This window comes from Neofelis nebulosa, chromosome X, assembly GCF_028018385.1.
Source record: "Neofelis nebulosa isolate mNeoNeb1 chromosome X, mNeoNeb1.pri, whole genome shotgun sequence".
Classification (NCBI taxonomy): Eukaryota; Metazoa; Chordata; class Mammalia; order Carnivora; family Felidae; genus Neofelis; species Neofelis nebulosa.
In genome coordinates this window covers 88,988,049-89,013,199 of record NC_080800.1, presented here as the reverse complement: position 1 = coordinate 89,013,199, position 25,151 = coordinate 88,988,049, and the positions used below count along the sequence as shown (strand labels likewise).

Sequence of the window (25,151 nt, the reverse complement as noted above, 5' to 3'; positions counted from 1 at the left end):
TTTCATGTTACATACGATATTGTATCCTTAGGTATTTCCAACTACAAAGCTTCTCAGAACTCACAGCTACCAATTGCTAATGCACAGAGATGCTAAGGCCCCTGTAACCATCTTATTGCTAAGGGGAGAAAGAGATAAGGATACAGTCTGCAAATCTTTCTTTGTTCTGATCTAAACAATTTCCCCAGTTCCTTTCGAGTTCTTCATTTGCTTCATCACTTCATAAAATTTGGATTAAGAGAAACATTTGGTGCTCAAAGACTAGAGGAAATACTACTAAAGCAGTGGTCCCAAAATGGGTCCTTTGATCAGCTGTATCAGGATCCCTTAGGTACTGGTTAGAAATGCTAATTCTTGGGCCACCACCCCAGATCCACTGAATCAGAAACTTTGGGTGTGGGACCCAGCAATCTGGTTTTAACAAGCCCTCCAGGTGATTCTGATGTCCTCCCAAGTTTGAAAAACACTAGACTACAGGTACAAGCCTAGATTATTAACTTCCAGTGGCAGCTATAAGACCTGCTCAAAATCTATTTCCAAGTGCTAAATAAATTGGTTTCTTTGGCAGACATACTAGACAGAAAGGTAAGAGATCTGGCATCTACTCTCAGCCCTTACACAAATAGAATGTGTAATTTCAAGAAAGTATAGTATTGGGATATCCCAAGAGGCAGTTGAGTGAGAGTTGTTGGTCTGATGGATATCAAATATAATTTTGATTGGAAACAGGGAAGGAAGAGTTATATATAGAAAGAGGAATATTGGCAGTTGGTTGCCAAACTACCGCAGAAGCCCCATCCCTTAATGACAACATGTGATCCATCCGCGAAGACTAGAAGCTATGCCACTGGAAACTATACTCAGGGACCAGGCATTATGAACTTTTTCCCCAGCTTTTTGGAAGAGAGAAGTCTGACTCTGTATGAGTTATTTTCCTCACCATATGGAAAACAGGGAAGATATTTTTCTTGGAATAATATTGTCAAAATGTTTTAATAAAAGATATTGGTAACTTCAGATATTAGAAACAAGAGAATAATCTACTTCATAGCAGATAGAGGCATTTCATATTCAATTATTTGTGGATATGAGTGAGTTGCTATCAATTGAGAAACTGGCATCATTATAAAACTATGAGCTCACTAAAATCTAGCCAAGTAATATTTTTAAAAGGTTGTCCTGAGGCAGAATGTTTACCTGGAGGACCTGGAAGACCTGGCAGACCAGGTTGACCTGGAGGCCCTGAAATACCAGTTCCAATACAGTTGAAGCAGGTATCACCTTTGTCACCTAGAGAGAAGCATAATGAAAAACAAATTTTACTCAAAGGGATACATCTACCTTCTTTGATAGGTTCTAAAGAAGTTTGTACCAAGGGACAACATTCCTACCCAACAGTGTAGTTTAGAGAAGCCTATATCTAGAATCAATTCATTTGGTAAATATTTGCTGAGTACCTATTATTTGCTGAGTACTGTTCTAGGTGTCTGTGGTATACTGGTAAACAAAACAGACAGAACAAAACAGGCAAAACAAACAAAAAAAAACAGACAAAAATTCATGCCTTCATGGTGCTCACATTCTACCAGTAGAAAGGGATAATAAACAATGAAGGTAATAAATTATTAACACATATACATATATATCAAAACATGTTATGTTTATAGAAAAAAATACACCTGGGTAAATGCGATTGGACATGGTAGGGATGGGTGGCAGGTTGCAATTTTAATTGGGTGGTCAAACAAGAAGATGATACATAATAAAAAGCTTACAGGATCTGGCATGTGCCTAATGAATGCAGAGCACTCCAGGGAGAAAGAATAGGCATGTTTGGCATATAAAAGAAATACTCAGAAGACCAGAATGCTGGAGTACAGTGAAGAAGGGGAAGCAGGACAGACAATTTACAGATTATAATGAGTGGATATTATAAAATGTCACATAGGCCCCCATAAAGACTGGCTTTTGCTGTGAGTGAAATAAAAGTCTAGTAGAAAAATTTAAACAGAAAAACAAGATGGTATGACTCAAGTTTTAAAACGATGTCTGTCTCTGGCTGTTATATTAAGAACAGAAACAAAGTGCAATGATGAAAATAGGGTAACATTTAAGTGGCTACTGCTGCAATAATCTAGGAGACATGACAGCTCATCCTAGAGTGATAGCAATGAAGATGATGAGAATTGGCTAGATTCTGGGTATATCTGAAAGTAGAGCCAATTAGATTTTCTCAAGGAACATATATGGAATACAAAAAAGAAGAGAATCAGAGATGACTCCAAGGTTTTTAGCCCAAGCAAAAGATGTGGCCTGCACTTAAAAAAGGGAAGATATGAGTGCTAAAATTATGGGGGAGGAGGTAGCAGAGATGAGGACTTTACCTTGATCAAGATATCTGGTTCAAAATGTTGAATAAACAGTTGCATATACTAATCTAGAGGAAAAGACTTATATCTGGACAGGAGACAAATCTGAAAGCCACTGGCAAATAGGTGGTATTTAAAATCATGAGACTGAGTTCAAATACAGAAGAGGAAGAAGGACTAAAATACTGGGAGAATTCCAAAATTAAAAGTTGGGTAGATAAATTTAAAATACGTATGGAAATGCAAAGTAAGACAAGACTTACCATAAAACTACAATAATTTAAGCTAGCACTGGTGCAAAGAGAAACAAATAGAACAGTGAACCAAATAGAGAGGTCACAAACAGACTCATTTTATGACGTATACTGTCATAAAATTTACAACACAAGTGCTAATGCATTTGAGTGGAGAAAATGATGGTCTTTTGTATTACAGTACTGAATCAATTGGATATCTATATGGGGAAAAAACTCTGATGCTAGCTTCAAACTATACACAAAAATTACTTGAAGACAGGTCGAAGATCAAAATATAAAAGTCAAAATGATAAAGCTTCTAAGAAAAAAACACACAACAGAAGTGGATGCTTATGTCCTACAAAATATATGTATAAGAATGTTCATAGCAGCTTTATTCCTGATAGCCCTAGACCAAATATCATCAGGTCCTTAGGATAAGCAAAGATTTCTAAAACAACATAAACAACACTAACCAAAAAAGAGGATACTAATGATTGGATTTCTTTTTTTAATAACTTGTACTAAAAAAAAAACGAGTAAAAAAGCAAGTCACAACATGGGGGAAGATAGTTGTGATACATACATTCAACAACCCAATTAAAAATAGGAAAAAGAGAGGCATTTTATAGAAAGAATATACAAACTATAAGAAAAGAGGCTCAGCATCAGTAAGTCATCAGGGAACTGGAAACTAAAACCACTCTGGAAAAATGGTTTGGTGACATTTATGGGAAAAAAACCCTGCACCTACCCTAAAACCCAGCAATTCCATTCCCAGGTAATACGCAACACAAGTGGATGCTTATGTCCTACAAAATACATGTATAAGAATGTTCATAGCAGCATTATTCGTGATAGCCCTAGACCAAATGTTCATTAACAGTAGAATAAATATTTAGATATTTTCATACAATGAATACCAAAGAGCAGTAAAAAAATATTGCTACAAACAAAAATATAGGCATATCCTACAGATAGAATATTGAGCAAAAGAACCAGACACAAAAGAGCCCATGCTATATGATTCCATTTATACAAAGTTCAAGATTAGGCAAACTGATGTGTGATATAGGATAAAAGAGTGGTAGGATACAAAATCAATGTACAGAAATCAGTTGCATTCTTATACACTAACAATGAAGCAACAGAAAGACAAATAAAGAAACTGATCCCATTCACAATTGCACCAAGAAGCATAAAATACCTAGGAATAAATCTAACCAAAGATGTAAAAGATCCATATGCTGAAAACGATAGAAAGCTCACAAAGGAAATTGAAGAAGATATAAAGAAATGGAAAAACATTCCGTGCTCATGGGTTGGAAGAATAAATATTGTTAAAATGTCAATACTACCCAAAACTATCTACACATTCAATGCAATCCCAATCAAAATTGCACCAGCGTTCTTCTCAAAGCTAGAACAAGTAATCCTAAAATTCGTATGGAACCACAAAAGGCCCCGAATAGCCAAAGTAATTTTTGAAGAAGACCAAAGCAGGAAGCATCACAATCCCAGACTTTAGCCTCTACTACAAAGCTGTCATCATCAAGACAGCATGGTATTGGCACAAAAACAGACACATAGACCAATGGAATAGAATAGAAACCCCAGAACTAGACCCACAAACGTATGGCCAACTCATCTTTGACAAAGCAGGAAAGAACATCCAATGGAAAAAAGACAGTCTCTTTCACAAATGGTGCTGGGAGAACTGGACAGCAACATGCAGAAGGTTGAAACTAGACCACTTTCTCACACCATTCACAAAAATAAACTCAAAATGGATAAAGGACCTGAATGTGAGACAGGAAACCATCAAAACCCTAGAGGAGAAAGTAGGAAAAAACCTCTCTGACCTCAGCTGTAGCAATCTCTTACTCGACACATCCCCAAAGGCAAGGGAATTAAAAGCAAAAGTGAATTACTGGGACCTTATGAAGATAAAAAGCTTCTGCACAGCAAAGGAAACAACCAACAAAACTAAAAGGCAACCAACGGAATGGGAAAAGATATTTGCAAATGACATATCGGACAAAGGGCTAGTATCCAAAATCTATAAAGAGCTCACCAAACTCCACACCCGAAAAACAAATAACCCAGTGAAGAAATGGGCAGAAAACCTGAATAGACACTTCTCTAAAGAAGACATCCGGATGGCCAACAGGCACATGAAAAGATGTTCAACGTTGCTCCTTATCAGGGAAATACAAATCAAAACCACACTCAGATATCACCTCACGCCAGTCAGAGTGGCCAAAATGAACAAATCAGGAGACTATAGATGCTGGAGAGGATGTGGAGAAACGGGAACCCTCTTGCACTGTTGGTGGGAATGCAAATTGGTGCAGCCGCTCTGGAAAGCAGTGTGGAGGTTCCTCAGAAAATTAAAAATAGACCTACCCTATGACCCAGCAATAGCACTGCTAGGAATTTACCCAAGGGATACAGGAGTACTGATGCATAGGGGCACTTATACCCCAATGTTTATAGCAGCACTCTCAACAATAGCCAAATTATGGAAAGAGCCTAAATGTCCATCAACTGATGCATGGATAAAGAAATTGTGGTTTATATACACAATGGAATACTACATGGCAATGAGAGAGAATGAAATATGGCCTTTTGTAGCAACGTGGATGGAACTGGAGAGTGTGATGCTAAGTGAAATAAGCCATACAGAGAAAGACAGATACCATATGGTTTCACCCTTATGTGGATCCTGAGAAACTTAACAGAAACCCATGGGGGAGGGGAAGGAAAAAAAAAAAAGAGGTTAGAGTGGGAGAGAGCCAAAGCATAAGACTGTTAAAAACTGAGAACAAACTGAGGGTTGATGGGGGGTGGGAGGGAGGGGAGGGTGGGTGATGGGTATTGAGGAGGGCACCTTTTGGGATGAGCACTGGGTGTTGTATGGAAACCAATTTGACAATAAATTTCATATATTGAAAAAAAAATGAAATAAAATAAAATAAAATTACAAAAAAAAAAAAGAGTGGTTACCTTTGGGAGTGTTGACTAGGGGGCACAAGAGTCCTGGAAAAGTTCTATATTTTGATTTAAAAAAGAAAAATTTTTAATGTTTATTTATTTTTGAGACAGCGAGAGACAGAGCATGAATGGGGGAGGGTCAGAGACAGAAGGAGACACAGAATCTGAGACAGGCTCCAGGCTCTGAGCTGTCAGCACAGAGCCTGATGTGGGGCTTGAACTCATGGACCGTGAGATAATGACCTGAGCCGAAGTTGGACGCTTAATCGACCGAGCCACCCAGGCACCCCTATCTTTTGACTTAGATGGTAGTTATATGGGAGATTATATAGATACATTTACAGAAAGATATATATCTATCTATCTATATATATATATATATATATATATATCTTTATATATATATATATAAAGATATATAGATAGATAGATAGATAGATATAAAGATATATATATATATAGATAGATAGATAGATATAAAGATATATATATAGATAGATAGATATATATAAAGATATATATATAGATATATATATATCTATATATATATATATATTTTCTCTCTCTATCTCTACATCTAATATATATTATTAATATTCCAAGGAGGTATGAAGAATGAAGAAACTCAGGACATGTAATATACTGAAAACCAAGTGAGGAAAGTATTTAAAAATGGTGGGGAAAAAAGACTGAGATTTGGTATCTGGATTAACAGGGTACAGACTGCTGGTGACTTTGACAAAAACAGCATCTATGGAGTAGTGGATTAGGGGAGCAAAATCTTGACTGAAGTATGCTTAAAAGAAAATGAGAGAAAAGTATCCACAGACAGCGAATAGAAAATTCTGAAGGAGTTTTGTTGCAAATGGGAGCAGAGGAATAGAGCAGTATCTGGCAGGGGAAGTAGGATTATGGTAAGTTATTTTTTAGATAAGTGAAAAGAAAGGTGTATTTGTGTGCTGCTGAGAATGATCCAGTAAAAGGGAAAAATTGATGATGTGGGAGAGGCAGGAATTTCTGGAATGAAATCCTTGGGAAAACAAGAGGGAATGGAATCTATTGTACAAATATAAGAACTGGCTTTACATAGGAGCAGTAACAGTAATTAATAGGCAGGAAGGAAGAATATATGTGCACAAATGCAAGTAATGTGGTAGGTAAATGTGGTAGTAGTAATCTGTGAGAATTCTCTTACTGCTTCAATTGGTCAATGAAAAAGGAAGCAAGGTCAGAACACTAAAATGAGAACGGAAGAGGAAGTGTTAAAAATTTGAAGAGAGAAGAGAAGGTGTAGGCTCGGAAGACGTGGTAATTTGGAATTACCAAAACTAGGTTTTTGTTCCAAGTTAGTACAATGAAGTGAGAGGAGGGCAATGGAGGCCAAGGTTTATGCATGGGATTGTTTACAATGATGGATCATGTAATTTTACCTAGGTGAAGAGGGAAGAAAGGACATGAAAAGGTTGAGGGATAGTCAAAGTTGGAAGGTATCAGTGTGGCTGAAGTGATATTGGAGTCAGGTTATTATAGGTAGTGAGCTAGCCAGGAGATAGTGGTCAGGAAATGGGACTCATGAGATCAAGATTACAGAGGTGTGCACTATTGGTAATGAGATGGTCTTGGGGCAAGACCCTGGGAATGAGTAGCTGAGGTAGAGTGGAGGATACAGGGGATTTTGCTGATGATCTGAAAGAATGAAGGAATGACTATTGGGATCAAACCTTTCACTCCTTGTTCTCCTTGGAGTCCTCTATCACCTGGAGATCCTGGAGGGCCTGGAGGGCCTGCTTCACATATCTCATCACCTGAGATAAGATAAAGGATAACAAGCTACTTGTGAAATATTCAGAAGGCTAAACAAAAAGAAATCCTAATAGGCTAAAAAAATATTTTCAGTTACTTCTCCGTGGTAATGCAAGGACCTATAAGCAAAAGGAAGATATAATACTGGTGATGATTTGAAGAGAAAATTTAAACATCAAAGAATCACCAAAAATCAAAAGTAGAGGCAGCAGAATAATGCCAACCTTCAGCTGGATTCACTTACAAATGAAAACAAAACAAAAACAAAAGAATTTAGGAGAAAAGTATATCTTACTAGGAGGGATTTGAGGGCCAGGAGGGCCAGGAGGCCCTGGAAGTCCAGGAGCCCCAGGCTGTCCATCAAGTCCAGGAGATCCAGGAATAGAAAGTCCAGGTGGACCTTCATCACCTTTCTGGCCCCTTTCTCCAGGAAAGCCAGGGGGGCCAGGAGGACCCATAACTGCAGTCCCTAAGATAAAAAACAATTAAAGTGATAAAATGATCTTATTTTGGAGATATTACTTTAGTTCTCAATGAGACATAAGTAATGATAAGATCTTCCTTTAATGTACAATGCAGTTATGTTGTTTTTTCTATGAGAATCAATATCTGAAGAAAGCATGAAAAGATTTTTTTAATGTTTATTTATTTATTTTTGAGATAGAGAGAGGCAGAGAGGGAGGGAGACAGAATCCCAAGCAGGCTCTGCACTGTCAGTGTAGAGCCCAATGTTGGGGTTGAACCCACAAACCATGAGAGCACGACCTGAGCCGAAACAAAGAGTGAGATGCTTAACCGACTGAGCCACCCAGGCGCCCCACATGAAAAGTTTTAAATAATGTAAGTACCAGTTTGAAAGTAAGAAAGAATAATTTAGTGTAGCTTTACTACTTTTGGAAATGTACTAATAACCCTCTACCCACTCTTTGATGCTATGATCTTTTAATCTAAGAAATACTAGAAAACCATTAGCAAGAGAAAAAGAGGCATCTCAAAGTTCTCATGTATACATGGCTCTATTTCTGGACATTCTTCTGTTGCAATGTCTATTCCTGAACCACAAACATATTTTTATAATAATGAAAGTAATTATTATAATTATAAATAATTTGAAAACTGTTTTCAAAACGGGTAAGAAAAATATGCCCATCTTTGTCCTTTTTAAAAACCATCCTGGAACACTCGGGTGGCTCTGTCGGGTAAGTGTCAGACTTGCAACAGAGAGAGGGAGCCTGACTTGGGTCTCGAGCCCACGGACCATGAGATCATGACCTGAGCTGAAGTCAGAGGCTTAACTGGCTGAGCCACCCAGGTGCCCCACTGTTTAACTGTTTAAATGAACTAACTCTCTCTCTGCTCCTCCCCTGCTCGAGCCTCTGTCTCTCTCTGAAAAATAAACATTAAAAAAAACTTTATTAGACTTATAAATTTATCTTCTAAATGCATTTTAGAATCAACTTGTCAGTTTCATTTTTTAAAAAACAGCAGAAGTTTGAATGAGATTACTTTGAATTTAAAGACTAAATTTTGGAGAATCACCTGTTTATAATATTGAGTTCTTATATTAAGAAATTAAGTATAGCTCTCCATTTATTTATTAATTTTATATGATTTAATAATATTTTACAGAATTCTGAAAAAAAAGACATACGCATCTTCTCTTGAGTTTATTCATGGGTTAATTTGATTAGTACTGTGAATTTTATTGCTATTACTATTGTTAACTGGATTTTTTTCTCTTACATTTTCAACTTATCATTGGTGAAAAGGAAGACAAATTATTATTTAAGTATGCAACTAGCGTATCTGCCCACCTTGCAAACATTCTAAATTCTGGTAATTTGTCATTTGATTCTTTTAGGCTTTCTGGGTAGATTATAATAGGGTTTGTAAATAACTAAAATTGTGGGTTTTGTTCCATCCTTACACCAGACTTGTAGTGAATTGGCTGGGCACTCCAGTATAAGGATAAACAGTATAGGTGACTCTGAGTATGTGTATCTTATTTTTGACTTGAGTGAGAATGTTCCTGATGTTTCACCACAAAAATATGACATTTCCTGTACAGTCCTGTACTTCCTGTATGAAGCAGATAGCTCCATCAAGTTCCCTTTTAAACTTAGTTCAATAACTTCTTTACCCTTTAAAAATGAATGGGTACTGAATTTTATTGACTGCTTTCTTTGCAAATATTGCCTATTCTCTTTTAATCTGTCAGTGTAGTCAATGATAGAAATGTTAAGCCATCCTTGCAGTCTTAATATACTTCTGAATTGATCTGCTAATATTTTATTTAGTATTATTGCTTCTATGTTCATAAATGAAACTGAATTATATTTATTACTAGTGTTATCTCCCTGGTCACTTGGCATCAATGCTTTTAAATTAAAGGTCTTTTTTTAAAAAATATGTTCTGAAAAAGTTTGTAAAATATCAGAATTTCCCACCCAACAATTTAGTAGAATTCATTCACAAAGCTGTATAACCACTCATAAAACCAGTGCCTTTTTGTGGAAATTTTAACATTTCCAAATCTTCCATGGTAATTAATCTACTTAGTTTTTTTACTTTCTCAGGAAAACTTTAGCCATTTATGTTTTTTGTTTCCTGAGGAATGCGTATTTCATTTAGAATTTCCAATATATTGATATAGTTTTACAGTTTTCTTATAATTTAAAAAAAATAATTGTATTTATGGTAATAATATTTTCTTTACTGATTTTATTTGTGCCTTCACTTGCTTTTCTCTTGATCACAGTTTATTCTTATTTTTACCTTTATCAAGTTTTTCCTAATTTTTTTATGTTTATGTTATTTCTTATAATTTTTTCAAAGTAGCTCATTTATTTTTAGTATCTTTAATTTTGTGATAAATTAAGGATACCATTTTGGCTATGTTTAATAAGTTTTGATATAAGTTAGTTTAGCATTCAGTAGACTGTCATTTCCATTTCTGTTTCCTCTTTACCTCTCGAGTTATTTACAAATGTGCATTTTAATATACAAATGTAAAGAAATTTGGTGCTTTCTGTTGTTAATTTCTAACTTCATTTCACTGTGGTCACGGAGCATGGCTTGTATATAATTTTAAAAGATTTTTTTCTGATTGAATAAATTTCTATAAATGTTTCATGTAAGTTTGAAAATAATGTATATTCTCTGCTGCACACAGCTTTTCTCTTTCCCACATACACAGTTTAATTGTCTTGCTCAAATCATTTATACCCTGATTTATTTTACACGTCCTTGGTATGTTAGGGATTTACCAATTTATCACTTGTAGTTTTTCAGTTTTCACTTTATATATTCAAAGCTGTATTTTCAGATGCATGGTTTCATGACTTTTACATCATTGTGGTTTAATTTGTCTATCTATCCATACGAAATGTCTTTTTAATGTATTTCTTGAATTCTATTTCATACTATATTAGAATTGTTAAACCACCTTTCTTTTTGATATCACTTGCCTAATATCTTTCAACTGCTGTATTTAAAATTTTTTATGTCCTTTTAATTTATATAGGCTTATTATGCACAGTATATATTTTTATTTCAATTTTATTTTAGTTTTGTCTTTTAATCAATGCTTAGTCCTTTCACATTTATTGGAGTTACTGATTTATTTTTAACTTCTTCTTGTCATCTTATATTTTATTTTCTATTTACCACAGTTCATGTCTGTTTTGTTCCAATTCTAACTTGTATTATGTAGATCAAGTTTTTTGGTTATTTTCTTTCCTCAAAGGATGTGTAAGCCATGCATTCTATTCACACTTTCTCTAGTGGTTACTAAAATTTTAGCCTATGTATTTAAACTTATATTTTTCTAAAACCTTACAGAGTTAATAATATTAGTATTCTCTTTCTCTAATAAGACAAAAAAAACCTTATGACTGATTTCCTCTTACGCTCTCTGCACCCTTACATCCTATGTTAATAATGTATATAGTTATCGTTCCATTTTGTTACTTAAAATACCTGTATTATTTTTTTGATCAATACTTACTTAGACCTCATATATTTTACCAGTATCTTTCCTAACCACTGGTTCTTGCATCTTACCCATCCCGACCCCCAACTTCATCCTGAATTAATTTCTTCCTTCTTAGACTAAACCGTCCAATATCCATTTTAGAGAAGTTCTGGAGGTGGTAAACTTTCTAAGTATCACATGTTCACATTAGGATGATAGTTTGATGTAATACAGAATTCCAAACTCATAGTTATTTTCTTTATAACATTGAAAACTATCTTCCTTTGACTCCATTATCTTCCTCTGACTCTTATTGCTTTGTTGGTCATCTGCTTTTCCCTCATATAGTTGTTAAGGATTTCTTTTTATCCTTAAAAATTCTAAAATGTCCAAACAATGTGTCATTATGTATTTTTGTATTATTCTTATTTCACTCTTGCTTGGTAATTCATAAGCTGTTTCAAAGAGACTCATGTTTTCTTTCAAATAAGTAGAAGTTCTCAGTCATTAATTTTTCAAATATTACCCCTTGTCCCATTCTCTCCCCTTTGAACTGCATGTAAATTCTAGAACTTCTAAATTTATACCTATGTCTATTAATTTTTCTTTCATATGATCTAATTCTATAATGTTTTTGCTGCATCCTGGGAGAATTCCTTATCTGAATTTTCTAAACACAGTATGTGTTTTGTCCACTATCTTGAAATTGGAAGTCCAAAGTGTATACTTAGAATTAAATGAGACCCACATTTATTCTTTTTCCTTGGGAGGATCATGGATTGTCACTCATCTCATTATGTTAATATTTCATTAGCCAAATTTTTGAAGGGTGGGGAATAATAATTTATTAAACATACATGTGTGTCAGGTACTACACCAGATGCTTCCTCAAATTTTACATAAATCCATACTATCACTTCATTTCAGAGAACATCCAAATAAACATGCTAGGCAAGGGTGGTGCTCAGGCTGGCCAATTTAGAAATGCTGTACTATGTTGTTTATCTTCAACAAGGGAATGATATAACAGTTAGTATTGAGCCCCCAAATTTTATTTCACACCAAATCACCATGGGGATTTCTAAGCAGATATTTCTGGCCTTCTAAGTGGATAGTTTACTATTTTTATGCAGGAAATCTTATAAAACTAAGCATTATTAGAATAGCATTCCCTTCCATAGCAGCATAAAAAAAATGCAACGAATAATTTTTGGATCACAGAATCATTGGGTGTAATTTATTAATAATAAAAAGTGGAAATGGTATTTTTAGGGTAAAAGGGAACTATCCATCTGACTTGGTTTTTTTCTTTTTTAAGTACAAGTGAGAAATTTGGTGAGACAGGTTATAGTAAGAGTTGAGAAGTTTCTGTCAATTAGAAAATACTCATGTCTTTTACTGCCATGCTCACCTTGGAACTAGTATGATAATACTGGACATGGGGATTAGTAAGGGTGCTGTAAACACAAGAGCATTAAGTACAGTCTCTTTTACCTGGAGGTCCAGGGAGGCCAGGTGGACCCTGTATTCCAGGAAATCCTCGCTCTCCTTTTTCTCCAGGCAAGCCAGGTAACCCAATGCTTCCTTTTTCTCCCACAGTTACGCCAGTCCCAGGCCTAGGGATTACCTTTATTATGAAAGAAAAAAATAAAGGAATTCAAAGAGGAAGAGACTTGTTCTCCTAAAAATAACCTAGAAGCTATATATGATTACAATCCCATCATTTTCACAGAGCTCTTGGATGCAAAACTATTAAGACTACCACACAGATTATGGGTCACATTCCTCATCACTCCTTTCCTTCAACTGATTAGAAACTGTTTAATACCAGTAATAATATTGCCACCCTCCTGAACCCCAGCCTAAGATTACAGAGCTAGAATTATTTTTTATGTCTCTAATCACATTCAATTCATTCCAATTACCTAAGCTTGATAATTATTTATTGAAAATGTCTCTCTGATTTGTCCCCTTCTTTCCTGTTGCCACAGCTACTATCCCCATCTCACACTTGGACCAACAGAAGCACCTCTCAACTTCTCCCCTTAAATCCAAATCTACTGCTGACAGATACTTTCTCAAAAACCAGTTTTTCTGTGTTAGATATGCGGTGTAAGGCCTCAAAATTCACTACTTCTTACTATGTCTGATGCCACTTTTCACCCTGGACTCAGTCAAGTCTCTTCTCACTTTCAGTACCTCTCTCCTCTATCACATCTCCTGTTATTTTTAGCAGTAAAGTTTTAGGACAGTGAGGACTATCTCATTATAACCACTTCAGGCATCTTGCACATTCTTGTCTTTCCCTCTGAATATGCCATTTCTTTTTTTTTAATGTTTTTTTTTAACATTTTTATTTATTTTTGAGACAGAGAGACAGAGCATGAATGGGGAGGGGCAGGGAGAGAGGGAGACACAGAATCAGAAGCAGGCTCCAGGCTCTCAACCATCAGCCCAGAGCCCGACGCGGGGCTCGAACTCACAGACCATGAGATCGTGACCTGAGCCGAAGTCGGACGCTTAACCGACTGAGCCACCCAGGCGCCCCATTTTAATGTTTATTTTTGAGAGCAAGTGAGCGAGCAACAGAGGGTGACCATGGGAGTTGCAGAGAGACAGGGAGACACAGAATCTGAAGCAGGCTCCAGGCTCTGAGCTGTCCACACAGAGCCTGTCGTGGGGCTTAACTCACGACCTGTGAGATCATGTCCTAAGCTGAAGTCAGATGCTTAACTGACTGAGCTACCTAGCCACACTAATATTGTCTTTTTAAAGTAGCACCACGTATATTTATTTCAGTGATGCTACCATTCAACAAAGGGTGCTTGGACTCCTCATTTGTTTAATGTTTATTTATTTTCAAGAGAGAGAGAGAGAGAGAGAGAGAGAGAGAGTGCAAGTGGGGGAGGGGCAGAGAGAGAGGGAGACACAGGATCTGAAGTGGGGCTCGTACTCACGAACTGTGAGATCGTGACCTGGGCCGAAGTCGGACACTTAACCAACTGAGCTTACCCAGGCGCCCTGAATATGCCATTTCAAACATCTGTAATGCCATCTCCCAATCCTTCCCTTTATCATCCCACATTTTTTTCTTCCTGTAAAACAAAACAAAACAAAACAAACTCCTCTCTTTTGGAAGGGCTTTATTGATTTGAATCAACTAACTGATTATTCCTTTTCTCTTGGTCTTTGTAGAATCCCAGTGTTGAAACAATTTCATATTAAATAATCTAAATATAAAGAAATTAATCTCATAGAGCTGTAATGATAAATAAGCTTTAGTTTTAAGATTGGACTGAGGTACAAATCAACACCCACTGGCAAAGTATGGTATTTCATCCTGGCTCTGTTGGATAGAAGAAATATTCAGACAAAAGGAGTCTGAAAGTTGTGGGACTTAGAATGGAGATAGTAGTTCAAAAAGGAAAGTGAGCTGCTGGATAGGACTGCAGTCCCCAAATTTCCATTTCTTCTGGTTTTTATCAAAATTTTATTATCTCATTTCATAAAGAAATTATTTCTTAGACAACAAAAGTTCTGATTTTACAATGAAAATTCATAAAAATTGTCTAAGATCAGGGCGTCTGAGTGGCTCAGTTAGTTAAGCATCTGAATCTTGATTTTGGCTCAGGTCATGATCTTGCGGTTCATGGGATCAAGCACTGCATCAGGCTCTGTGCTGACAGCATGGAACCTGCTTGGGATTCTCTCTCTCTCCCTCCCTCCCTCTCTCTGCCCCTCCTCCACTCACACTCACTCTCTACCCCCTCCCTCTTTCTCTCAAAATAAGTAAACTTTAAAAAAATTGTCTATGATCTTCTTTATGTATATCCTTGTTAGATCTGTGAAGTACTAACTATCAATATATGAGACTAACTCTGGACAGAAATAATTAAATTAATATTACTCAAATGTCCTGAACATACAGGCTTTATGGCACTTGCACCTTTGCAGATTTAATGCAATATAAAAGCAAGAGTCTTAGCAAATTTCAACACAAACAAAAGCCAATATATTAAATTGCATCAGTGATATTTTATTCTTAGTAAGATTGGAAACGTATTTGACTTAAATTTCATAGCGAATGCAAACATTACAGAAAATCCATAAACCCCCTATGTGTATTTTCATAGAGCAGTTACCTACATTTGATTAAAAGCCCCTAGAAGGCACATACTCAAGGAAGAAAGAGGTATCAATCAGGCAATTGTATAATTGAGAAAACTTATTAAGACCAAATCCATCTTTCCAGGGCTCTATAAGGGTAAGGGCCGATCCCTAGTTCCCCAAATTTCTTTTATTGAAACTTTGTAAGCCATACTTGCACCACCTGCTGGTTACTTGATAAATACTTTGGCAATCATGAGGCAAAACAACCCAATGCCATAATTTTGGATCTTTACCATGGAGAAGTAATATACAAGCAGAGCAACACAAAGACTTTCAGGTCAACATCACTGAAGTTTTTATATGTAGACTTTTAAGCCAGTAAAAGTTGATAATGACTTAGAATTTTGTTCTATGAGGAAAAGGTACAGAGTACATTAAGGCACAAAAATGAAAATGCATTAAGAAGTTTGATAAATGAAGACTTAAAAGAAACTTACAAGTCCAGGAGGCCCAGTTGGGCCAATGTCACCTTTTTGGCCCTGTTCAATACAAGTGTAAAGTAGGTTAGTAAAAGTCATATGAAAACACTGATTTCCTTAAAAATGTAACAGATATCTAGGTTTCATGAAGACCCAAGAATCCATAATAAAATATCTCTAAGAGAAGTACTACTTGAGGTAATGAGACAATACTGAAATAAGCCTAGTCAGACCCGTGATGTTGTTTCAGATATACTAGCTATACAATTTTGACCAAATCAATTAACTTAACTGAAATAAGCCTAGTCAGACCTGTGATGTTGTCTCAGATTTACTAGCTGTACAATTTTGACCAAATCAATTAACTTAACTGACACATATACAGACCAGCCTTCTAAGGTTTTTCTAGATGCAACATCCTTTGATTTTAAGATTACTATTTTCTAGCAACTATAAATACTTTAGAAAGAAGATACTGAATAAAGAAATTGGTACCACTAGAATCAGTTAAAAGTATTATATTTTTTTACATCTAGCCTTGTTTCTTTTCATAAAACTTGTTGAAGGCATAAACTAGATGTCAGTTCCATTAGTCACAGATATTTTAGAGCTGATGGACTTAGCTATTATCAGGAACAGCTAATAAATTATAACTGCTTTTGTGAGTTTGCTCTTAGAAACTAATGAAAGACAAATTCAGAAGCAAAACTGTTACTCTTAACCAGTAGCTACTACAGCATGAAAAACACAGTATATAATTGTTATTCTACTGGCCAAAACCCAAGGATCGATGTCTCTCTCACACCTCTCTTCTTGTTCTAGACTTGTTCATAGGAACTTTTCATCTATCTAAAAGCTCTTTTTAGTTTAAAGAGTTACTTTTTCCTATCACTTTATTTACTACTTGAAAAAAAAACTCTTGTTCTCTGAGTATTTATTATCTTCCTTTATTCTAGCTGTGGTTCTCAGTCCAAGCTTCAAGTTGGATCTAGTTTAGAGATAAACCAACATTAAAATATGCACCCTCTGGGTACATTCAAGTTTGTAACACTTTTTCCTCCTTGCCTGCAGAACAAAGCTTTTCAGCACTAGTTTTCATATAAAGCAATTAAAGACCAGAGAGACTGGAAAACTGGATATTTTGTGATCTGCTATAAACAAGGGAAATGTGTGCTTCATATATTCTTTCAAGGTCACTTTTTTTCCAAAGTCACTTTTAAAATAAATAACTAAATAAATGACTTCAGTCAGGCTGTATAGCCAAATGGGAAAAAATGACAAAGAATTAGCCACAGACTTTCAGACAATAATTGCACAGAGAATTGAAATGTTTAGTGTAGACATTCTAAATTCACAGCTACAAGCCTTTTTAGTATGAGGACCTCACTAAAATAGTGCTGGATCCACTTTCTGGAGAAAAAAAGTTTTGCTGATACATGCTCAAAATAAAGGCACCAACTTTTCACAATGTAAATGCTAAAGTTGAACAATTCTTCATGTATTTCCACGACATGAATTGTGATTTGTGGCAATGAACAAAAATTTAGAGGAAATGGTACAAAAGAAAAAGGAGTGATACCAAAAGATGAATAAGGAAGGTATGTTTTGAATACAAAAGCTAGTTATTTATAACTTTTTCATTTAGAACTCAACCTTGGCTTATATATATACACAATGGAGTATTACTTGGCAATCAAAAAGAATGAAATGTTGCCATTTGCAACAATATGGATGGAACTAGAGGGTATTATGCTAAGTGAAATTAGCCAGTCAGAGAAAGACAAGTATCATATGACTTCACAAACATGAGGAATTTAAGATACAAAACAGATGAACATAAGGGAAGGTAACAAAAAAACAAGGAGGCGGACAAAACATAAGAGGCTCTTAAATACAGAGAACAAACTGAGGGTTGCTGGAGGAGTTGTGGGTGGGGAGATGGGCTAAATGGGTAAGGGGCATTATGGAGGACACCTGCTGGGATGAGCACTAGGGGTTATACATAGGGGATGAATCACTGGAATCTACTCCTGCAATCATTATAGCACTATATGCTAACTAACTTGGATGTAAATTAAAAAATAAATTAAAAACAAACAAACAAATAAATGAACTCAACCTTGGCAGAGAACAGGATTATGCTAAGTGGAATAAAACCAGTCACTTCAAAGTATTAAAATTCTTACCTTTTCTCCATCCCTTCCTGGTTCACCAGGGGAACCAGGATCACCAGGTAAACCCTTTAAAACATAGAGGACAGAATGACATCAGCAAAAATGGTGGAGTAAGGATGTCCAAACATGCTCTCCTCCATAAAAGCAACAAAGAACACAGGCAAAAATGGTCAGAGTCAACTTTTTTAGAAGTCTAGAAATTAGCCAAAGGCTTGCAGCAATCCAGAAAGGTTTGTTGGGGAAAACAAAATGATTGAATCTTGGTAAGAGTACAGAGCTTTCTGGTATTTGAACCTGCTCTATTCCCATCACCCTTCTTCAGCTCCACACAGCCTTAAAAACCAACAGCTCACAATCAAGGTGAATACCAGCACCCTAGCAGCAAATGGAAGGGACAGAACTGGTTGGAGCACTTTCAAAGACCCACTGACAAAGAACTGTCATTATTTGACCTGTCTGGTGATTGTCTTTATTTGACCTGATTTGAGTTCTCCCAGGGAAAACAGAGAACATCTTTTCCCTGAAGATATCTGTGAAAATCAATCAGAGGTAATTTACTAATCATCATGGCTGCCTAAAACATGAAACAAAGACCACAACTGTTCCCAAAAGCTAGGAACTAAGACCCCGAATTTACCTCCCATTAAACCATTTTATGTTAATTTGTGAATCTAGAGTTTATAAATTGAGTACTGCCTGTTTAGCAGAATCATCTGGACACTGATTTATCTGATTTTATTACTTCCAACTTCCAGTCTTGTTAAGAAGTATCCCTTTCTTTCAGAATGGTCTCCAAAATTTTATCAAATTTTGTCCTTGAAAACCTCTTTTAACATTACTGTAGATACTCTTGATACTGAGGTCGCTTGAAATAATGTTTCTGGACTTGCACATTTTTATTTTCCTCTTTAATTTATAGTAATTAGAATGATATGTAAAAACTTTTATTGAAAAAACTTCTGTTCACACAAAATATCATATGTGAATGTTTTAAGCAGCTTCATTCATAATGGCCCATACCAGAAACAACCAAAATATCCTCCAGTGAGTAAATGAACAACCAAACCTTGATACATCCCTACATTGAAATACTACTCAGCAATAAAGGGAATGAACTGTCGATATACAGTACCATGTATAATGCTATGTGAAAGAAACCTGATTCAAAAAGCTATATACAGTATGACTGCATTTAAATGAAATTCTGGAATAAGGAATATCACAGGGATGGAGAATAGATCAATTGCTGCCAGGGGCTTTTGGTGGTAGGTATGGGAGAAGACTACAAAAGAACATTGGGGGAACTTTTGAGGGTGATATAACTGTTTTTTTTTATTATAAAGCTGGTTATACAATTATATGTGTTTGTCAAAACACACAGAACTATACACTGAAAATGGTTCATTTTATTGTATACAAGTTATAGCTCAATTAAAATATGAACAAAAATTCCTTTTTTAAAAAAGGAATTTTAAATTCATATTCAAAAGAGAAAGTATAATCTCAATTTCTGCTATTTCCAAACTCAAGCCTGTTTGCCATCCTGCTTCTCTACCACCACATACAAATGTTGCCATTTTAGGGGGTCAGGTGGGAGGATGGACCTTTATCTACTCACTGGAATTCCTGGCTGCCCATTCTCTCCATCTTTGCCCGGTTTACCCTATAAGAGTCAAAGACATGCAATAATATAAATTTGTTATTTAGGAAGTATGAGATTAAAGAACATAATAAGTTTTCTTTCTGCCTTGGACTATATATTAAGTAGACTCTTCAGATTTCAATACTATGATAAATAAATGACTATGTCAGTTGTGACATTTTGAGACAAAGAAAGTAGGATTTACGAGGAAAGAATAAAATTACACACGCACAAACACACATTTAAAATCTTTTGTAAAGAGTATTAATAGTCGTAACACTTACTCGTTTGCCAGGCTCTCCTTGCTCACCCTTCTCACCTTTCACACCACCTGGAGGACCCTGTACACAGAAAAGTAGTTTTACACAGGTTCGTGGAGTGCTATGTATCAATACCAATTTACATTAAATGACTCTAAAGAATTTTAGGCTACTTACTGGAGGACCACGTATCCCTGGAGGTCCAGGAGGCCCTCGGTCACCAGGAAGTCCCTATGCAGTAATAGGGGAAAGGAAAATAACATTAATACTAGAGCTAGCTAAAAACACTTTTAACAAGCTGAACAATGGACTCATGTAGTATAACCAAAGATAACAGGATGTTTCTAATTCAAAGTTGAAATTTTCTAGGCAAAAGAACCTGAGCCATCTTTGCTTACCTCAGTTAATTTCTAATGTGTGCACAAGCCAAGTTTTTAGGTAAATAAAAAGACAACACTTAAAATGAAATTATTAATGGTACATTTTATAAAAAACAAGAATACCCATAACCAGTCAATATAGGAGCTATATAACACACATCCATTTTGGCAGAGAATTAAATGACCCGATCCATACTGATGGCAGAGTTCCAGTCAATCTGTTCTTTATTAGCATTTAAGTGAAACAACTACACACTTTGTTCAACGGTTGGCCACTATACTATAAATGATTTGTATGATCCCATCTACATGAGTAGATACAAGGTATCAGATAATTATTTCTAAACACAACAAGGGTTTATACAGTAACACTATATTTGTCATCTAAGACAATGATGGTCTACCTTACCATGACCTAATTTCATACACAAATGCATTACCCATAATAGCCAAAAATGCAAATGATCCAAATGTCCATCAACTGATGATGCATAAACAAAATGTGGAATATTCACACAAGGGAATATTATTCAGCCACAAAAAGAAATGAAGTACTGATATATGCTACAATAAGAATGAACCCTCAAACAAAGTAGAAGCCAGACACAAGATCATGTATTGTATGATTCCATGTATGTGAAGTGATCAGAATAGGTAAATCTACAGAGCCAAAAAGCAGATTAGTGGTTGCCTAGGGCTGAGAGTTTGGGGGGAAATGAAGAGTGACAATAAATAGGTATGGGGTCTTGTAGGGGGTGGTTGAGGAGAATGTTCTAGGATTATATTGTAGTGACAGTTTCACTACCCTGTGAATATACAAAAAAAAAATGGAACGGTACACTTTAAATAGGTGAATTGTGTGGTATGTAAATTATATCTCAATGAAGCTCTTTAAAAATTTTAATTATCTCAAATTCTTATTTTTAAAATACCTTCACATATATAACTATATTCCAGCTTATAATGCATTTTAATGGAAAGCCACTTTTATAGCAAAATGTTCATTGGTTTCCTGTCTACATACTCACCTGATCTCCTTTCTGAAACTCTACATCAATTGGTCTTTTCTGTTCACTGATCTGTCCAGGTGGCCCAGGGGGGCCCTGAAGGCCTTGCTCACCCTGTTTGCAAGATTTAATAAGAAAGTAATATTTCATAATTTACACAGACAATAATACAAAACGTAAGCTAAGTCAGTGGCAAGAAGAAAAAAGACAAGTTCAAATGATGAGGAAAGGAGAAAACTGAGGGCTGAATAATCAACTTTTTCCTTTACTCACCTTTTCACCCTTGGGTCCTTGGAAATTTAAGCCCATATTCCCCTGAAGAGAGACGTTTTGGTTTAAAATCTCACTGACAATAACAAAAAGAATTCATACCAAATAAAAAAATGTAAAGAAAAAGAAAATTACCTTTGGTCCTGGAAGTCCTGGTGGGCCAGGAGGGCCCTAGGAATAGTAGACACAGAAAAAGAGAAACAGGATATACATTTATTAAAAATTATTTGGCTTCAAAAAATTATTTGTTTTCATAAAAAGTGAGGACTGAAAATGCCTTCAAAATAGTATCTTCTTGTTTTATTCTCACATTTAAATTGATTTTACCAATCTAGATGAATGTGGAGACTTCCTGTACCAGTATACAAGTAGGCAGAGGAAGAAATGCAAGGATGAGTAGAGGCAGAGGGGCAACACCAGTGCCAAAAATCAATACAAAAGTTAATCTCAACAAACATATCAAATTTCTCATATAAGAATTATAGGTAAATGTAGGTGTTACAAGGCAATTAACTCTCTAGTTCTAAAAAGCATGTGTTTCCCTTTTTTAGTTCTGTCTCATTTTTATGTGACCTGACTTTGTATATCTGAGAATGTTTCAAGGCTTGAAAAGTTAGATAGGCATTTGTTTGCCCAAGTATATCACCTCTTGATCTCAATGGGTCCATTTATTTACATATTGGACCCTGGTGGCATTTCTAAGACTTTGCTTCACCTGTTGAATCAGGGTTAACTGAAGGAACATTCAGGAGTGCAGAGTGCATCAGTTACATAGCCACAAGAGTTGGGGAAACTCAAGATGTAATAATACTCGTAGGGTTTACTGATGTTGTAACAATGGAGTCAGGAAAAAGTGCCATAGTCCAGGGTCTCATGCATTGCAGGGTGTCTACAACTAAAATAAACTAAACAAAAGGGTTTACTAATTCTCCCCAATATATTTCCAGCAAAGCAGAAATCACAATCTTTTCTGGCAGATTCTCTTAGTATTTACCAAATACTATTTCTTTCATTCAAGAATAGAGGACCAATTGTCACAAGCAAAATTGTACAATCTATAAAGGGATAATGAAAACTGTCACTTAAATATATGGGACATGAGAGATAGAGTGGCACATGAGAAATAACTTTGACTGAAGTACAATTTTCTTGCCCTTTTAAGAGGGCAATAGCAAAGCTCTAAGTCCAAAGCCTGACTCGAATGAAATCTAAGTATTGCAGGGGCAAAAATACTCAGAATTTAATTACAGGAAAAAACATGAGTGACCATTGAGGTAGTAAAGTAAGAAAACTGGTTGCATACTCAAGGTCTTTACAAGTTGTTGCTTCTTTCCTGAGGTGCACAAATCCTTATCCCACTGCAAAATGATCCACTATCCTCACCAATCCTGTTTAGTCCCAGGCCCCTTAGAAACAAGAGCCAATATTTTTTGGGGGGGAATACCTGTTTTTTGTTCCTCTTAAACTGAAAACTGCAGATGGAAGAAACATGTTTCATCAAGTGACTAGAGAATTGCCTGAGAAGACTTAATGAAATGGCCAGAATCAGCTTCAGCACTGACACATCAAGAGGTAACCAACAAGATATTTTATTTTAAATCTTTCCTTTTGTGTACCTCATTTTTCTCCATCTAGAAAATGGAACTATTACTTAGCACATATATTGTTCACCATAACATTGTAAAATAACCTGTAAATAATATATATATATATATATTATAAGCATTGACAATGCATTCTACTTTCAAGTAACAGAAACAATATTAGTATTCCTATAAGAAGTTTTTTTAAAGTAGGAGAAATGAAATTCCAGAAGCAAACTTACCATCAAACCTGGTGGTCCTGGGGGACCAATTGGCCCTGGTAAACCAGTGGGACCAGCTGGGCCCTGTTATAAAGGAAGTGAAGAAAAGGATGAAAAAAAACCCTCTCATTATATCACACAAAGAACTACACTAAATGAGATTTATACTTAAAGAACTGCCACAAATTGCTTATACAATTCTACAATTCTGCAGTATTATAAGCAGAATTTTAAAATGGATAAGAATAAAAGGATTAACTACAAAGAAATTCAACTAAACAGAATGGATGCAGCTTTTAGAAAAATTCTGTTTTACAGTGGTAGATAACAAATGTAGGACAAATACACTGTAAGGAAGTTTTACAAAATAAAGTGATAAAGATGGGCATTTACTGGGGTTTTTATGCTAGAAATGGGAAAGGAAGGGCTACCAGTTTCAAGGTAGCTTCTCTATTTTAAAGGAAAAAATAACTATGTATTTACCCAAAGAAAATGAAAACACTAATTTGAAAAGGTATATGCACCCCCATGTTTACTGAAGCATTATTTATAATAGCCAATATATGGAAATAACCCCTGTCCATCTATAGATGAATGGATAAAGAAGATGTGGTACACACACACACACACACACACACACACAGAGGAATACTCCTCAGTCATAAAAGAAATGAAATCTTGCCATTTGCAACAACACTGATAGATCTACAGGGTATAATGCTAAGTAAATAAGTCAGTCAGAGAAAGATAAATACCATAGGATTTCAGTCATATGTGGAATTTAAGGAACAAAACAAAGAAAAGAGATAAACAAAAAGGCAGAGTCTTAAATAAAGAGAACTGGTGGTGCCAGAGGGGAGGTACATGGGGTGATGGGCGAAATAAGTGAAGGGGATTAAGAGAACACTTATTGATTGTGATAAGTACTGAGTAATGTACAGTTGAATCATTATATTGTACACCTGGAACTAATATAACACTGTATGTTAATAAATATTTTTAATAATAAATTTTAAAAAATTAAAGATTTTTAAAAGATGCAAAAAATTAAATTAAATTAAATTAAAAATAAATAAGATTGAATACAAGGAAGGAAGGGAGAATAACTGGAACAACAGATAAGGGAATGATGTAACTACTGTGGAACACAATTTGGCATCTTGAAAAGCTGAAAATTTGACTTCAGTGAACTCCAGCAATTCTATATCTAGGTGTAAATCCTGGATTATTCTGTAATTTAAAAAAATCCCAAAACAACCAAATATTCAATAATAGGAGGCTGGAGAAACAAACTGTAGTATATTCACACAATGGAATGTTATAGGGAAGTAAAACTGAATGAACTATAGTCACAAACAGTAATATGGATGTATCTTAACATATCAAATAGAAAAAGTTGGAGAAAACTACATAAATTTTATATTATTTTCAAGCAAAATTAAACACTCTTGCTTAGAGATATACATATATAAAATAAAACTATCTTTAAGAAGTAATAGAAAACTCAAAATGGTACTTATGTCTTAATAGAATGCAGAAGGATGTGAGTCCCAAGGGAACCACAGGCTGATTCACAATTATTTGAAATGTTCTAGGGGCACCTGGGTGGCTCGGTCGGTTGAGCGCCGACTTCAGCTCAGGTTACGATCT

General features: G+C 35.4%; 1 protein-coding gene across 4 annotated transcripts in view; it reads right to left on the bottom strand.

Annotated features, from left to right (window-relative positions):
* The window catches only part of COL4A5 (collagen type IV alpha 5 chain), a 248,812-nt gene that overhangs the window by 83,156 nt on the left and 140,505 nt on the right, over window positions 1–25,151 (bottom strand). For all 4 annotated transcript variants that reach the window (XM_058714479.1, XM_058714478.1, XM_058714476.1 and 1 more), the window contains 13 exons: window positions 23,523–23,585; window positions 21,833–21,868; window positions 21,701–21,742; window positions 21,449–21,541; window positions 20,218–20,271; window positions 20,065–20,121; window positions 19,757–19,801; window positions 18,151–18,204; window positions 15,983–16,024; window positions 12,870–13,002; window positions 7,698–7,871; window positions 7,321–7,404; window positions 1,198–1,290 (listed from right to left, as the gene is read on the bottom strand). In XM_058714479.1, the coding sequence (XP_058570462.1) occupies window positions 1,198–1,290; window positions 7,321–7,404; window positions 7,698–7,871; window positions 12,870–13,002; window positions 15,983–16,024; window positions 18,151–18,204; window positions 19,757–19,801; window positions 20,065–20,121; window positions 20,218–20,271; window positions 21,449–21,541; window positions 21,701–21,742; window positions 21,833–21,868; window positions 23,523–23,585 (970 nt within the window). The remainder of the gene's footprint in view (window positions 1–1,197; window positions 1,291–7,320; window positions 7,405–7,697; window positions 7,872–12,869; window positions 13,003–15,982; window positions 16,025–18,150; window positions 18,205–19,756; window positions 19,802–20,064; window positions 20,122–20,217; window positions 20,272–21,448; window positions 21,542–21,700; window positions 21,743–21,832; window positions 21,869–23,522; window positions 23,586–25,151) is intronic.